The sequence below is a fragment of the Cydia amplana genome, chromosome 26, assembly GCF_948474715.1.
Source record: "Cydia amplana chromosome 26, ilCydAmpl1.1, whole genome shotgun sequence".
Lineage (NCBI taxonomy): Eukaryota > Metazoa > Arthropoda > Insecta > Lepidoptera > Tortricidae > Cydia > Cydia amplana.
The window spans coordinates 110,530-126,155 of record NC_086094.1 but is presented as its reverse complement, the minus strand read 5'-3'; the positions used below and the strand labels follow the sequence as shown (position 1 = coordinate 126,155).

The 15,626-nt window shown below is 41.3% G+C and overlaps 1 protein-coding gene across 1 annotated transcript; it reads right to left on the bottom strand.

The window, feature by feature from the left end:
* Positions 1 to 1,318: 1,318 nt before the first annotated feature.
* LOC134659968 (zinc finger protein OZF-like) lies at positions 1,319 to 7,229 on the bottom strand. The gene is made up of 6 exons (XM_063515664.1): positions 7,166 to 7,229; positions 5,781 to 5,843; positions 4,841 to 4,945; positions 3,751 to 3,834; positions 2,771 to 2,859; positions 1,319 to 2,281 (listed from the first exon to the last, which is right to left on the bottom strand). The coding sequence occupies exons 1-6, from the start codon at positions 7,227 to 7,229 to the stop codon at positions 1,319 to 1,321; spliced, it is 1,368 nt and encodes a 455-aa protein (XP_063371734.1).
* Between the last annotated feature and the right edge of the window lie 8,397 nt (positions 7,230 to 15,626).

Here is a 15,626-nt window from a genome sequence, read left to right as displayed (position 1 = left end):
AGGGAGCGCACACGTCGACCATCGGCAAAGTCGATAGGTATCAAAGAGAGAAGGCATAAGGTAACGTGGAGTAAGACTATCGCCGACCCTATGGACTTGAACTGAGTTAGTTTACTCAAAGAGTCTCAAGAATACAATACCATTGTGTGGTAAACCACAAATTAGGATAACTACCTCGTAGTAAAAGCAGATTATAACCGCCTTGAAATGCGACTCATTAACGACTCTATTTCTTTAAACAATAGAAACATGACTTAACCTAGACGGCCCCGACCCCACGGTAGACCAAAAACCGGCCAAGTGCGAGTTGGACTCGCGCACGGAGGGTTCCGCACCATCAACAGAAAAATAGAGCAAAAAAATGTTTGTTGTATGGGAGCCCCCCTTAAATATTTATTTTATTTTATTTTTAGTATTTGTTGTTATAGCGGCAACAGAGATACATCATTTGTGAAAATTTCAACTGTCTAGCTATCGCGGTTCATGAAATACAGCCTGGTGACAGACGGACGGACGGACAGCGAAGTCTTAGTAATAGGGTCCCGTGTTTTACCCTTTGGGTACGGAACCCTAAAAAGCGATGCATCGATGTCGTGAAAGCAGATATGAGCGTAAACGGGTTCACACGAGCCGACGCCCAGGATCGGGCAAAGTGGGGGAAAGCAAGGCGGAAAGCGGACCCTGGCAAAGGCCGTGATAACGCTAGTTGGAAGAAGAATAGACTACAAAATACACTAACTAAATAATGGCTAATATACCTAACTTTATTTGCGTTTTACAACCGTCGACAGTATTTTGAAAGTAACTGGTTGGCGGCTACGAAAACAAAAGCAGATAATAGCATTGTAATAATACAATAGCATTATTAGTACAGGTAAGTGAGTTCAAATGATTTTTACTATACAACTCAGCATCAAAAGCATTAAGCATAATATATTTCCACCACACCAAGGTGACAGACAATCAATTGCGCTACGATAACGAAACGCTTTGTCTCTACACCACTCTTACATATTAGTGCGAGTGACAGTTGCGTTTCGTTCGCTACGGAGCGTAAACAATTGGCATGTTGGCTACGCACACAGTTCGTATAAGCTGTTTTTATTTTTTGCTTAACATCAGCTCTTCATTTCACATTTAAGTTTTTGATGTTGTGTGTTGTTGGTGTTTCTCTCCCGTGTATCATCTGGTGGTATCGCAGGTGCTGTTTCAGGCTGCACTTGTACTCGCTATTGCTGCGTGGTTAGGCTTCGCCCACTGATGCGTCTTCTGATGACGTAATAAGCTTGATTTTAGATTGAATTTGTAATCACAGTCGCTACACTGAAATGGGTTCGCCCCTGGTGTGTATCCTCTGGTGTTTTAGCAAGTTTCCTTTCGTCCTGCACCTGTAGTCACAGTTGCTACATTGAAATGGCTTCGCCCCAGTGTGTATCATCATGTGTCTCTTCAGGTTTGATTTTTCACGGCATTTGTAATCGCAGTGACTACACTGAAAAGGCTTCTCCCCGGTGTGTGTCATCTGATGAACTAGCAAGTGTCCTTTACGATCGAACCTGTATTCGCAGTTGCTACATTGAAATGGCCTCGCCCCACTGTGTATCGTCATGTGTATTTTAAGGTCTGATTTTCGACTGCATTTGTAATCGCAGTGACTACACTGAAAATGCTTCTCCCCGGTGTGTTTCATCTGGTGTATTAGCAAGGATCGTTTCTGCATGCACGTGTAGTCGCAGTTGCTACATTGAAATGGCTTCGTCCCAGTGTGTATCATAATGTGTTGTTTTAGGTCTGGTTTTCGACGGCATTTGTAATCGCAGTGACTACACTGTAAAGGCTTCTCCCCGGTGTGTGTCGTCTGCTGGTGTAATAGCAAGTGTGCTTTCTCCCTGCCGCTGTAGTCGCAGTAGCTACATTGAAATGGCTTCGCCCCAGTGTGTATCATAATGTGCCTTTTTAGGCTTGATTTTAGACTGAATTTGGAATCACAGTAGTTACACTGAAAAGGCTTCTCTCCGGTGTGTGTCCTCTGGTGAACTAGCAAGGATCTTTTCTGCGTGCAACTGTAGTCGCAGATGCTACATTGAAATGGCTTCGCCCCAGTGTGTGTCATCATGTGTATTTTCAGTTCATATTTTCGCCTGCATTTGTAATCGCAGTTACTACACTGAAAAGGCTTATCCCCGGTGTGTGTCCTCTGGTGTGATAGCATGTGTCCTTTCTGCCCGCAGCTGTAGTCGCAGTAGCTACATTGAAACTGCTTCGCCCCAGTATGTATCATCTGGTGTAATTGTAAGTATGATTTATCACGGCACTTGTAACCACAATGACAACATGTGTACGGCTTTTGGTGTCTTCTGGTGTGCGTCTTCTGGTGACGTCGCAGGTTTGATTTAACACTGCATTTGAGACCACGCTTTGTACACTTAAGAGGCTTTTCCCCAATTGTTTGGTGTTTGTGTATTTCACTTTTATACTGACTATTAAATAGATTCTCCGCAGAGTGACTCTTTACATGGATCCGCAAACTCTTCTTGGAACTTGTTGAATACTCACATTCAGCACACATGAAATTTGTAACACCGTGTTCCTTTTTTTCATGCTCAAATACAAGCAATTTAGTTCGAAATGTAAAGTTACAAAAATCACAAGTGAATTTCTTGGATCCAGACGATAAGTGAGTATCATGTATGTGTTTTCTTAAAATAGACATATTTATAAAATGTTCGTCACAGTGTCCGCAGCCATATGGTTTGTCTCCACTGTGAACAGTCGCGTCGTCACGGAGGCGCTCGAGCACCACGGAACAACCCATCGCGAGCTGTTCCATGCCGCGGGCGGCGCTGCCCTCCGAATACACTGAAAAACAAATTGACAAAACAATTTACCGCTTATACTCATAATTACTTTTTCAGCCCTTCGGCCGGAAAGCGCTAGCTTACAGCCCGCTGCGCTATACAAAGTTGCCGCTTTCCGACTGTAGCGCAGAAAAATAGTACACACACGGCCAGTAAATAAGAAAGTCTCAGATCACATGTAATTGTCGGCGGAAGGCGAAGATATTTCTCACTTTACTGTCCTGTGTGTGTCTAACGAGAGTAGGGTTTGCACGACGGATCCGAAATGTATGGGAATATCCGCGGATCCGGATCCAGATCCGGATAATTTCATACATTTCGGATCCGGATTGCAAACCCTAAACGAGAGTAACGAGTGACTCACCAATCAAGACAAATCGATTGAAGTAAGTGTCATCAAAGTTGGCTCACACGTGTGGTCTCAACAGTGCCACAAAGGAAATTTTTCGTGCTAGATAATAAATTTAATAATCCAAAATATCCGGTCATGTAGCGGATAGCTATACAAGTTCTACTCTACAGTATGTGTGTACTGTTTATCGATTTAACCAGGATTTAACCTTTCGTATGTTGCTGTCCAAATATATATTCTTAAGATGAACTTAATAATACACTAATCAATGCTACCCAAAGCTCATTGACAAAGCATACCGGTTACGTAGTTCAGCTTTGCTTAGCTTAACTAGGGCTAGGCCGACTTATGAAGGATTTAGGAAGGACTGTGGTCAAATGTTGATTTATTTAATTAATTTTAACCGCGCCATAACATCCACAAGGGTTCACCATCAATACAGAACTGGCGAACAATAGAAATATCCTCGCTTTATATCACGAGTATGGGTGATACACAGGAAATCATCAGGTCAATAGATCGTAGTGTCGCAGTACTCACCCGGCACCGGCACCGGCAGCCGCGACACGCAGTGCTCGTCACTCGCCGCGTCCCACACCTGCGCCCTGACCGCGCGCTCCTCCGCTACAACAACGACTCTACTTCACGCTGGCTCTATTACACGTGTACTTATTTAAAACTGAATAGTAGGTATTAAAGACTCGGACTACCGCGATAGAGTTTGGTGTATTCATGAATCAATGTTTTTTATAAGTTTTTTATGCAACACACGGTGAAGGAAACATCGTGAGGAAACCGGACTACTCCCGAAAAGGCCTAGTTTCCCTTCCCCTATAGATTGGAACGCAGCGAAATATAAGTAAAGAAAGAGTGGTAATTCCATACATCGGTTTTCTTATCACAACGCGAACTATTTCGTAATCGACATCTAACGTCAAGTAGCGGACATTATCGGTTCTGCTGTTGACAATAGATGTCGCAAAGTAAAATTCTAATGCTCAACAATTTTCAGCCAATATTATAAACGGACGCACCGGTACTCTATTTTCAACTCCTCCCGCTTATAATATTAGTAGTAAATTATTTTAGCAGTACATTTATCGTCAGTAGCGAAACTTGGGACATCTGGTGTCAAGTAGCGGTACTGATAGTTCAATACTGGACGTTAGATGTCGACTACGAAATAACTCGCAATTTGTGGTAAGAAAACTGATGTATGGAGTTACCACTCTTTCTTTACTTATATTTCTCTATGATTGGAAGGTCAAATGGCAGTAGTTTTCATAAAAACTAGTGCACACGCCAATTTGTTTGGATTAGTTGTCAAGCGGACCACAGGCTGAGTATCCACCGAGTATAGTTTAGGTATAGGTAGGTACTTAAGTTGTTAGGTACCACTTTCTGAACAAAGGATTTTAAAATTCTCGCATGAAACAAAGTCTCATCACAATCTACCGATAGCCCGGAGTACAATATATGTACACAAATTAACACACGTTATTATACTTTATTTCGAAAATAGTATTCTTAAATCTATGATATTAATCTTTAGTCCCAGTTTATTGGTAGATTGGTTCGCCCTTCCTTCCCAATGCTACAGTTTGTGTTTCCTATTCGAGTTGGTACTTACGCGACATCTCATCACTTGTGCCATCATCATCACTTGTGCCATCATCATCACTTGTGCCATCATCATCACCGCCCGCCAGCTCCGGCTTGATCAGGAGCTCCTCATCTGAAACAAACATAATACACTATTCGTGGGTTTGTATCAACCTTGCATCCTCTCCACGCTCCGGGTCCTACCTACTTCTATTCCTAGATAGTATTCTATTATATTATTTTAGTAGTATTTAAATACCTAGTAGTGAAAATAGTGTAACGGAATCGAGAAGTCGAAATTCAATAATCGGCCCCCTGGTGTACCAGATCTCGTTCAGTGTGCCAACGCTGCCAGTGATATAGTGAAGCTCGAATTTATTTTCGACACAATAGAAGAAAACCAGCCAGGTTCGAGTCGGGCTCGCCCACCGAGGGTTCCGTACAAATTTATAATTTTATTTATCTTCCTTATTTCTTACAAATTTTAGTTTTAAAAATTTTCCCCGTATTTGTAGTGTTTTTCCGATTTATGCCCCAAAAAATGTATATTTCGACACTCTCAAGGGAATCAAAATTGATAGGGTACTTCCCGTTCACCTAGAACTATGAAATTTGGCGAGTAATATCGTCTTACACTACAAGTACAGGGAAAAATCTGAAAACTATAAATTTGTAAAAACAAAAACCGGCCAAGTGCAAGTTTTTAAATACACATTTTATTTTACTTGTATTCGCAATGAAAAATAGAATGTTCAACTCGGGTGAAAGGCACCATTTCATTCCTTCGTTACCAATCTATATATACTATTACAGAAGGTCGTGTATGTTATCCTAATATCAATACATTTTAAGTTACTTCACTGGGTGTTTAGTCCAATATTTACATTATTTATGCAGATGGTTCAAATATAATCTGAGCCCGCAGCTGGTCTAGTCACCCCCCCCCCCCCTCTAAACCTGGCACTTACGCAGCATCTCACCCGGTGCGCCATCTTCATCCGGCCTCTCCGGCTTCACCAGGGGCTCTTCGCCTGAAGCAAACATACAACATTATAACCAACACATTACTTTAGCCATAAGCTACAAACATAGTAACCATTACTATGAAACAAATTCCCACTAGCCATTATAAAGTAGCGAGAGTGTGGGTTTGGACAAACTGCCAGATGACGTGGTCTCGGCCCATATTTTTTTTTTTTATCTTTATTTATGAAAAAATCGGCCAAGTGCGAGTCGGACTCGCGCACGGAGGGTTCCGCACCATCAACAAAAAATAGAGCAAAACAAGCAAAAAATCGGTCACCCATCCAAGTACTGACCCCGCCCGACGTTGCTTAACTTCGGTCAAAAATCACGTTTGTTGTATGGGAGCCCCACTTAAATCTTTATTTTATTCTGTTTTTAGTATTTGTTGTTATAGCGGCAACAGAAATACATCATCTGTGAAAATTTCAACTGTCTAGCTATCACGGTTCGTGAGATACAGCCTGGTGACAGACGGACGGACGGACGGACAGCAGAGTCTTAGTAATAGGGTCCCGTTTTTACCCTTTGGGTACGGAACCCTAAAAAAGGCCTTCGTCGCTGAGCGATGATGCCGGCCTCATAATAGTTACATATGATTATTGTCTACAATTTAACAATTTGATTATTAAGTGGTACAATTTAATAGTCTGCTTAGATTCGGCCCATAATGTCAATGTGTCTTCTAATACTTCACAATGACATTATCTGTTCTACATGACTAAAGCTCTCCAGAGGGCCTCTACGTGTTGGATCTATATTCCCACGCAAGCCTATCAAAAGACCGGGATTTATAGGCCAGTGAAATCCAAAATGGGTATGATATTGTCACCCTCTAGTTCACAAATTAGGCGGAAAATTTGGTCGTAATATAGACCTTTTGTTTGCACACTATGCTATGGTACTAATTGCAACATATTTTCGCCTTAATTAGTACGATTTTGAACTAGGGTGACGTTATTGGAACTGCAAAGTAGGTTTGCCTGATGTTTCGTTTGCCAAATTTTAATTTGGACCACAGACATAAAATTTTCACGCAATTCTATTTCTATGATTTGAACAAGTGGGTTTTTTTCTGAACAAATGAATTTTTCTAGACTTGTAACAAAGAGTAAGTAAAGTAGTTCTTAGAGTTTATACATACATACTTATAAAAAAGGCATCCTGTACAAGTCATTAGGTTAGGTTAGATGACTCTAAAATTAAAGAAACAAACATATTCAAATTTGGCTAAATGAAACATCAGACGTTTTGAAGTTGCAACAGCTAACCATAATCATGATTATTATTATTCATTGCAGAGGGATGGACTCATCTGATACTGTCTCACTGGTCCCCATTTCTGGATTCTCGGGCTCCACTGCACATTCTTCCTCGAGAGCAAACAAACACATGTCACATAATCTCACTATTAAATTTATGCTCATAAAAGCCATTACTAAGAAATGTAATAACACTATCCCGCAAGATATTGGACAGTAAACACATAGTAGGAGTGTGTATGGTTCAACCATCTACAATTGCGGATCCAAGTGTCATTGTACCATTGTGACTTAAAAGCTTTATGTACAGAAATCAAACGATGTGACTAAAATTCACTAGTTGTTCTCTACCTTTAACACCACTTGCACCCAGCGTGCGCGCCTGCAGCTCTGCCTGGCTGCGCTGCACTTGCAGCTTGAAGTCGCTCGCGTCTCGCAGGCGGCCCACGCACATAGAGCAGATGCCACACAAGCCCGAGCCGCCCACCACCAGCTGCATGTTAAATACTTAATCAATCACACACATTTGCTAGTATTAAATGAAAGATCAAGCTGTCCTAACACTGAAATAAATGTCATATACTAAGAAAAAGTGACCAAGGCCTCCAGTGCCCCAGGCTGGAATCGAACCAGCGTCCTCTGCCATTGCGGCAGGTGCCTGTGCCATTCGGCCGCCGGGCCACAGCGGCATAGGTCGAATTTTTCCAAGTATATGCACTTCTTACTGAAGGCTTATGGCGCCCCCTGGCCCTAACACTGTTACTAACAATATCATCCGTCTTTAACTTATCAAAATGTTAAGTTTGTGTACGTTTTGCTACAAGAATGTCCTACTTACATTTATGTCAAAGCACTGTTTGATCATGTCGGCGTAAATCTCTGTGTTGCCGAGATGTGTGTACGGCGTGGTCAGGTCCTTGTCCGGGGGACACCGCAGGCAGCACTGACACGCACGCATCACCTCCATCATGGCAACCGCCAAGCTACGTTGTACCTACTGGCCGATCCCTACAAGTAGCCCTTTGTCTCACAAACTCTCACAATGGGAAAGGGGAATGTAAACTAACGCAAAGAACTAGTAGTATCTAAAGTAAATAAAACAAAATGAAAATTGTGAAGTGCTTTTAGGGCTTTCCTTCGTGTTAATTACACAAACTACTAAGAAGTGGTTAATTAACACGTTAACCGTGCCGTGCGCGAACCAACGCATCGCTAATCGCTAACGGTAACCTCATTTCATAGTTTTATACACATCCATCATTTGACAGCTACCACAGACACAGACTTGAGATATTAAAAGTCGTAACACACTATCGCACCGCACCGTGACCTAGGTGCGTTACACCCATAAGTGAGAGTGAGAAAGAGATGTCTGTCTCTCGCCCTTACTCATAGATATAATATTTGTAAAGATGGACCCTAAGCGAGCTGTCACTGTTGCCACTTTTTAGGGTTCCGTAGCCAAATGGCAAAAAACGGAACCCTTATAGATTCGTCATGTCTGTCTGTCTGTCTGTCTGTCTGTCTGTCTGTCTGTCCGTCTGTCTGTCCGTCCGTATGTCACAGCCACTTTTCTCCGAAACTATAAGAACTATACTGTTGAAACTTGGTAAGTAGATGTATTCTGTGAACCGCATTAAGATTTTCATACAAAAATAGAAAAAAAAACAATAAATTTTTGGGGTTCCCCATACTTCGAACTGAAACTCAAAAATTTTTTTTTCATCAAACCCATACGTGTGGGGTATCTATGGATAGGTCTTCAAAAGCGGCCAAGTGCGAGTCGGACTCGCCCATGAAGGGTTCCGTATTTAAGCGATTTATGACGTATAAAAAAAACCTACTTACTAGATCTCGTTCAAACCAATTTTCGGTGGAAGTTTACATGGTAATGTACATCATATATTTTTTTTAGTTTTATCATTCTCTTATTTTAGAAGTTACAGGGGGGGGGACACACATTTTACCACTTTGGAAGTGTCTCTCGCGCAAACTATTCAGTTTAGAAAAAAATGATATTAGAAACCTCAATATCATTTTTGAAGACCTATCCATAGATACCCCACACGTATGGGTTTGATGAAAAAAAAATTATTGAGTTTCAGTTCGAAGTATGGGGAACCCCAAAAATTTATTGTTTTTTTTCTATTTTTGTGTGAAAATCTTAATGCGGTTCACAGAATACATCTACTTACCAAGTTTCAACAGTATAGTTCTTATAGTTTCGGAGAAAAGTGGCTGTGACATACGGACGGACAGACAGACGGACAGACAGACGGACAGACAGACAGATAGACAGACATGACGAATCTATAAGGGTTCCGTTTTTTGCCATTTGGCTACGGAACCCTAAAAATGATATTGAGGTTTCTAATATCATTTTTTTCTAAACTGAATAGTTTGCGCGAGAGACACTTCCAAAGTGGTAAAATGTGTGTCCCCCCCCTGTAACTTCTAAAATAAGAGAATGATAAAACTAAAAAAAATATATGATGTACATTACCATGTAAACTTCCACCGAAAATTGGTTTGAACGAGATCTAGTAAGTAGTTTTTTTTTAATACGTCATAAATCGCCTAAATACGGAACCCTTCATGGGCGAGTCCGACTCGCACTTGGCCGCTTTTTTATCATTGTGTGCGGTAGGCGCCGTGTAAAATGCTATACTGTGTGCGTGACAGTGCGTGTAAACGGCGACTGAGAAACTTTGATCCTAGTACTGTGTATTTGGTTTTATAGTATAGTATGTAACTACCGGACAGCATTAAAGATATTTGAAATGATCTGATATTTTATAAGTACTAAATTAAAAAAAACCGGCCAAGTGCGAGTCGGACTCGCGCACGGAGGGTTCCGCACCATCAACAAAAAATAGAGCAAAACAAGCAAATAAATAAAAAATAATAAAAAACTTAAAAATAAACAAAAAGAAAACCAAAACAAAATAACTTAATATAAATTCTTTTTTTAAAAAAGGGAACCGCCTTCAAAAATCCAACCCACTGAAAAGCATAAAATAATTGTTATATGGCACCCCTATACATGTCCAGTCCCTATATCCCGTCGTAAAGCAAATTTCTGCCAAAAAGTAATTAATACCTAATAATAAGAAAATTAATAATCATCCGGGTAATTACTTCGTTTTTGAAGTCGGTGCCAAACCAAAATTTTAGAGAACCGATATCTTAGACAACGAAGAACGCTGCACGTACTTGCATTATAAATACATACTTAGTTTACTCATTAATTTAGTTCTTGTAGGTACTACATACTCGTATTTTTTTTTTCTGATTTGGTAGCAAAGAATGTTTTTGTTGGTTTGGCACCGCCTTCAAAAACGAAGTAATTACCCGGATGATTATTAATTTTCTTATTATTAGGTATTAATTACTTTTTGGCAGAAATTTGCTTTACGACGGGATATAGGGACTGGACATGTATAGGGGTGCCATATAACAATTATTTTATGCTTTTCAGTGGGTTGGATTTTTGAAGGCGGTTCCCTTTTTTAAAAAAAGAATTTATATTAAGTTATTTTGGTTTGGTTTTCTTTTTGTTTATTTTTAAGTTTTTTATTATTTTTTATTTATTTTATTTTATTTTTTACTTTTTAGTGATAGGTCAATCATTTATTTTAGGTTTTGGGCTAAAATACTAGTTTGTTAGGCTTAGTTTTAGTGTAATTTAGTATTAAGTTATTTTGTTTTGGATTTCTTTTTGTTTATTTTTAATTTGTTTATTCTTTTTTATTTATTTAATTTTATTTTTTATTTTTAGTGATAGGTACTTCATTTATTTTAGGTTTTGGGCTAAAATACTTGTTTGTTAGGATCTTCATTTAGTTTTGGGCTAGTAAGTAACTACCTACCTACTAATGTTGCTGAACTGATGGCCTAACTCGATGATAATCGCGACAAAACATAAGATGACGTTTCGGTGCTAAACGATTTGTATTAATATTGCTCCCACTCCCACTGCCACTCCCACTTCCAGTCGCAGTCCCAGTCCCACTCCCATTCCCAGTCCGAGTCCAACTCCGACTCCCACTGCCACTATTTTATCTAAATCGGATTCAGCAACTTAAATTTGATGGTAGGTATACCGATAGCATCGCCACCTACCGGATCCAATTGGTTTTTCTAACCATCCATGTACTGTACACTAAAACTTTCTCCAGAATGTAACAAACACTTTTCCGAAAATGGCATCAAAATCGGTTCAGTCAAACACGAGATAATCACGAAGAAACATACATACAAACATACGGGTCAAACGGAGAACTTCCTTTTTTTAAAGGCGGTTAGAAAATAGTTGATCGACCCACCTAGTGGAGCTCTGCAACATAGGCACATGACGATAAGTCGGCTAACCAAAACAAAGTGTGCCTATGTTGCACCAAATCTGAGTTCCACTAGGTACAGCCAGGGTTCACCATCAGTTCTATCTAGGGTACTGCTCTCCCAAGTGCTCATCAAGATGTGACGGATGACCAAAATAGCGTGGGCCTATGTTGCACCAAACCTGAGTTCCACTAGGTACATCCAGGGTTCTGCATCAGCTCTATCTTGGGTACTGCTCTCCCAAGTGCTCATCAAGGCGTGTCGGATGACCAAAACAGCGTGGGACTATATTGCACCAAACCTTAGTTCCACTAGGTACAGCCAGGGTTCAGCATCAGCTCTATCTTGGGTACTGCTCTTCCAAGTGCTTATCAAGACGCGTCGGATGACCAAAACAGCGTGGGCCTATGTTGCACCAAACCTGAGTTCCACTAGGTACATCCTGAGTTCCACTAGATACATCCAGAGTTTAGCATCAGCTCCATCTTGGGTACTACTCTCCCAAGTGCTCATCAAGATGTGACAGATGACCAAAATAGCGTGGGCCTATGTTGCACCAAACCTGAGTTCCACTAGGTACAGCCAGGGTTCAGCATCAACTCTATCTTGGGTACTGCTCTTCCAAGTGCTCATCAAGACGCGTCGGATGACCAAAACAGCGTGGGCCTATGTTGCACCAAACCTGAGTTCCACTAGGTACATCCAGGGTTCAGCATCAGCTCTATCTTGGGTACTGCTCTTCCAAGTGCTCATCAAGACGCGTCGGATGACCAAAACAGCGTGGGCCTATGTTGCACCAAACCTGAGTTCCACTAGGTACTTCCAGGGTTCAGCATCAGCTCTATCTTGGGTACTGCTCTCCCAATTGCTCATCAAGGCGTGTCGGATGACCAAAACAGCGTGGGCCTATGTTGCACCAAACCTGAGTTCCACTAGGTACTTCCAGGGTTCAGCATCAGCTCTATCTTGGGTACTGCTCTCCCAATTGCTCATCAAGGCGTGTCGGATGACCAAAACAGCGTGGGCCTATGTTGCACCAAACCTGAGTTCCACTAGGTACAGCCAGGGTTCAGCATCAGCTCAGATCTATGTATACTAAAACCTTCTCCAGAATGTAACAAACACTTTTCTGAAAACCGCATCAAAATCGGTTCAGCCAAACGCGAGATAATCGCGAACAAATATACATACATACATACATACATACATACGGGTCAAACTGAGAACCTCCTCTTTTTTTGAAGGCGGTTAAAAAACGGTCACCCATCCAAGTACTGACCCCGCCCGACGTTGCTTAACTTCGGCCAAAAATCAGGTTTGTTATATGGGAGCCCCACTTAAATCTTTATTTTATTCTGTTTTTATTAGTATTTATTGTTATAGCGGCAACAGAAATACATCATCTGTGAACATTTCAACTGTCTAGCTATCACGGTTCGTGAGATACAGCCTGGTGACAGACGGACGGACGGACAGCGGAGTCTTAGTAAGAGGGTCAAGTTTTTACCCTTTGGGTACGGAACCCTAAAAATGGCTGAATACAAATGCTTTTGATGACATGTCAGAATCAGAATATATAGGTCTGATGATGGAGCTTGGAGGTGGTCACCGGTACCAGTCAACCACGCAACTAAACCACTTCGTGTTTCGGCTTGTTTGATTCGTCTCAACAAGATCTTTGACACAAGATAGGACTCAGGGTCTGATGATGGAGCTGGATGGTGGTCACCGGTACCAGTCAACCACGCAACTAAACCACTTCGTGTTTGGGCTCGTTTGATTCGTCTCAACAAGATCTTTGACATGATAGGACTCAGGGTCTGATGATGGAGCTGGAAGGTGGTCACCGGTACCAGTCAACCACGCAACTAAACCACTTTGTGTTTGGGCTCGTTTGATTCCTCTCAACGAGATCTTTGACACAAGATAGAACTCAGGGTCTGATAATGAAGCTGGAAGGTGGTCAACGGTACCAGTCAACCATGCAACTAAACCACTTCGTGTTTCGGCTCGTTTGATTCGTCTCAACAAGATCTTTGACACAAGATAGGACTCAGGGTCTGATGATGGAGCTGGAAGGTGGTCACCGGTACCAGTCAACCACGCAACTAAACCACTTCGTGTTTGGGCTCGTTTGATTCGTCTCAACAAGATCTTTGACATGATAGGACTCAGGGTCTGATGATGGAGCTGGAAGGTGGTCACCGGTACCAGTCAACCACGCAACTAAACCACTTCGTGTTTGGGCTCGTTTGATTCCTCTCAACGAGATCTTTGACACAAGATAGAACTCAGGGTCTGATGATGAAGCTGGAAGGTGGTCACCGGTACCAGTCAACCATGCAACTAAACCACTACGTGTTTGGGCTCGTTTGATTCCTCTCAACGAGATCTTTGACACAAGATAGAACTCAGGGTCTGATGATGAAGCTGGAAGGTGGTCAACGGTACCAGTCAACCATGCAACTAAACCACTTCGTGTTTCGGCTCGTTTGATTCGTCTCAACAAGATCTTTGACACAAGATAGTACTGAGGGTCTGATGATGGAGCTAGAAGGTGGTCACCGGTACCAGTCAACCACGCAACTAAACCACTTCGTGTTTGGGCTCGTTTGAATCATCTCAACAAGATCTTTGACACAAGATAGGACTCAGGGTCTGATTTTTGGGTTTGGGTTAGGTTTTGGGTTAGGTTTTGGGTTAGGTTTTGGGTTAGGTTTTGGGTTAGGTTTTGGGTTAGGTTTTGGGTTAGGTTTTGGGTTAGGTTTTGGGTTAGGTTTTGGGTTAGGTTTTGGGTTAGGTTTTGGGTTAGGTTTTGGGTTAGGTTTTGGGTTAGGTTTTGGGTTAGGTTTTGGGTTAGGTTTTGGGTTAGGTTTTGGGTTAGGTTTTGGGTTAGGTTTTGGGTTAGGTTTTGGGTTAGGTTTTGGGTTAGGTTTTGGGTTAGGTTTTGGGTTAGGTTTTGGGTTAGGTTTTGGGTTAGGTTTTGGGTTAGGTTTTGGGTTAGGTTTTGGGTTAGGTTTTGGGTTAGGTTTTGGGTTAGGTTTTGGGTTAGGTTTTGGGTTAGGTTTTGGGTTAGGTTTTGGGTTAGGTTTTGGGTTAGGTTTTGGGTTAGGTTTTGGGTTAGGTTTTGGGTTAGGTTTTGGGTTAGGTTTTGGGTTAGGTTAGGTTAGGTTTTTTTTTTTTTTTTTTTTTTTTTTTTTTTTTTTTTTTTTTATTCCTATTCTACCTCCAACATGATCGGAGCCTGTGTTTTCTATTTTCTCTTACATGCCAGTTCTCGCTTATTTGCTTCTCGCACTTTCATTCTACATACGATTCTTTCTTGCATTCATCGTCTTTCTTGCTTTTTTGTGGGTGGGATTCCCACCTATATCTCTATCTCTCTACACTATCTATATACTATCTATTTGTTTATTTATTTTCATTTTCATGCGTTTCGGGATGGGTGGGTGAATTAGTTTCAACACTTTTCCTTTATTGTTTGTTTTACAATTTTCACGTTTTTTATACATTTCTTATATCTATTACTTTTAAACTATATTTATTACATATTTCTTAGTTGGTTTCTTAATTATATTTCTTATTGCTCTATATAAAAATTTTATGCTTAACATTAATATAATCATTATATTATGTAAACATAATTTATGCACTCTCGTTTCGTTTTGCTACTTTTTTACAAATTTTCTCACAATAGTTTAAGAATTCCTCTCTGTTTACTGATGTTATTAGCTCATTTATATTTGCTAGTTTTAAGTTTAAGTTTAATTTCATTTCCAGGTCAAACCGCATCTGGTCATGGACAGGACACTCCAGCAAGATATGCGGCACCGTCTCCCTGACTGCGGGGTCGCAGATACACGACGGGCTCTCTTTACATTTGAAGCGATGTAGGTATTCCGAGAACCCGCCGTGGCCCGTCATCAGTTGGGTTCTTACTCCGGTTGGTTGTATTTTCCGTATCATTTTATAGGCATTTACTGCGTCCGGGAAAAATAGCTTTGTTCCAGAGCCGGTGTCGCTATCGACATATCTCCGGTTCCATTCCTCAATCGTTGCCGTTCGAATGGCTCGCTTCACAAATGAAACCGGGCACCTGTCGTAATTTGGTTTTCGCTTTGACCCAGCGGCGGCCTCCTTTGCCAACACATCCGCCCTCTCGTTTCCTTCCAGTCCCGCATGAGCTTT